Below are 1,243 nucleotides of genomic sequence, written 5' to 3'. Positions count from 1 at the left end.
AACGGTGGCAAGTCTCACCCGGGGTGGGAGGTCGATCGTATTTTTATTCTCACCCCGGGTGAGGATAGCCACTTCCTTATTAAAAAATCATACAAATTAAAGTATTAGTTAGACTTAAACAACTTCAGTTCTTTGTATTAGATTAAGATTGAATATAATTACTTTACTGAGTCAAAAAATAATTACAATAGGGTAATTCTGAGAGTTGTGGTGGTGTATTGAAATACCCCCAAAAACGCCAGTCTTCAACGCTTGTGACTGGTGAAAGGGCCCAGTAGTAAGTGAGTTAACCCAACACACAACCCTGTCCCTGATTCAAAACAAAAACCTGACCTGTAACTTAGTGTAACATAACCTCAAATAGAATCTAGATCTAGATTCTAGATCTAGATCTATATCTAGTCAGATAATATTTTTCAACATGAGCATCTAGATTAGATCTAAATCTGGATCTAGAATCTAGATCTAGATCTAGGTCTACACAACATCAAGTTGTCTTAGACTTGTCACTACAACCAAATAAGTCCAATATATTACTTACGCCGTCCGATTTCAAAATTTCTTTGACCTTTTTAGACTCTGTGGGGGTAAAACAAAGAAAAACTAATATTGCCACAGAGCAAGTGAACATCTGTACAGAAAAAAACATCATTTTTTAAATGGCATGTCAATCTCATTCAAACGGCTTCCTTCTTGCACAGTGCGTCCTGTGAGAAGTTATTATTGTGCATTCCACTGCGCCGCCATTTTGGCGTGGTCATGTGACTGTTTCCAGGGGAACCACCTAAATAAAGGCATGTTTGGCCAACTCTCCTTCAAAGTGGCCAGCCTGTAAAAAGTTTTCTAAGCTTTAGGTAAATTATTTTATAAAAATATTATTTTTAAAAACAACTAATTTGTCTTTATTCTAAAACAAATTAATTTGAAACGGGGAGCAGCGCAAAACGAATCCCCGCCCCCTCCGAACCAAGAACCGCAACTACACGTGTAGGCTATAATTTGACTTAGATCTAGCTGCTTCCATCATACATGACGCATGATACAACACTCAAAAACCTTATTGAATTGTTGGTTCCATTTAAACTGCGATGGGGAAAACGGGTAATGGTAACATATAGCCCCCCCCCCCCCCATGTCTTCGTGCAAACGCAATAACTAGATCTAAAGTCATGTAGATATGTAGTACAAATGTATTATTGTGGGACAAAAAATAAGTCTGGGCGAATATCAAGATTTGATTTAG

The 1,243-nt window shown here is 37.7% G+C and overlaps 1 protein-coding gene across 1 annotated transcript in view; it reads right to left on the bottom strand.

The window, feature by feature from the left end:
• LOC101861619 (transmembrane protein 145) overlaps positions 1-747 on the bottom strand; it is a gene marked incomplete in the record, with an annotated part of 38,987 nt that extends 38,240 nt beyond the window's left edge. Inside the window, 1 exon segment of the mRNA XM_005109392.3 lies at positions 542-747. Within this exon segment, the coding sequence (XP_005109449.2) occupies positions 542-652 (111 nt within the window).
• Between the last annotated feature and the right edge of the window lie 496 nt (positions 748-1,243).

This window comes from Aplysia californica, unplaced genomic scaffold (assembly GCF_000002075.1).
Source record: "Aplysia californica isolate F4 #8 unplaced genomic scaffold, AplCal3.0 scaffold00774, whole genome shotgun sequence".
Lineage (NCBI taxonomy): Eukaryota > Metazoa > Mollusca > Gastropoda > Aplysiida > Aplysiidae > Aplysia > Aplysia californica.
The sequence above is the reverse complement of the archived record's forward strand: the minus strand, read 5'-3'. Positions and strand labels throughout refer to the sequence as shown.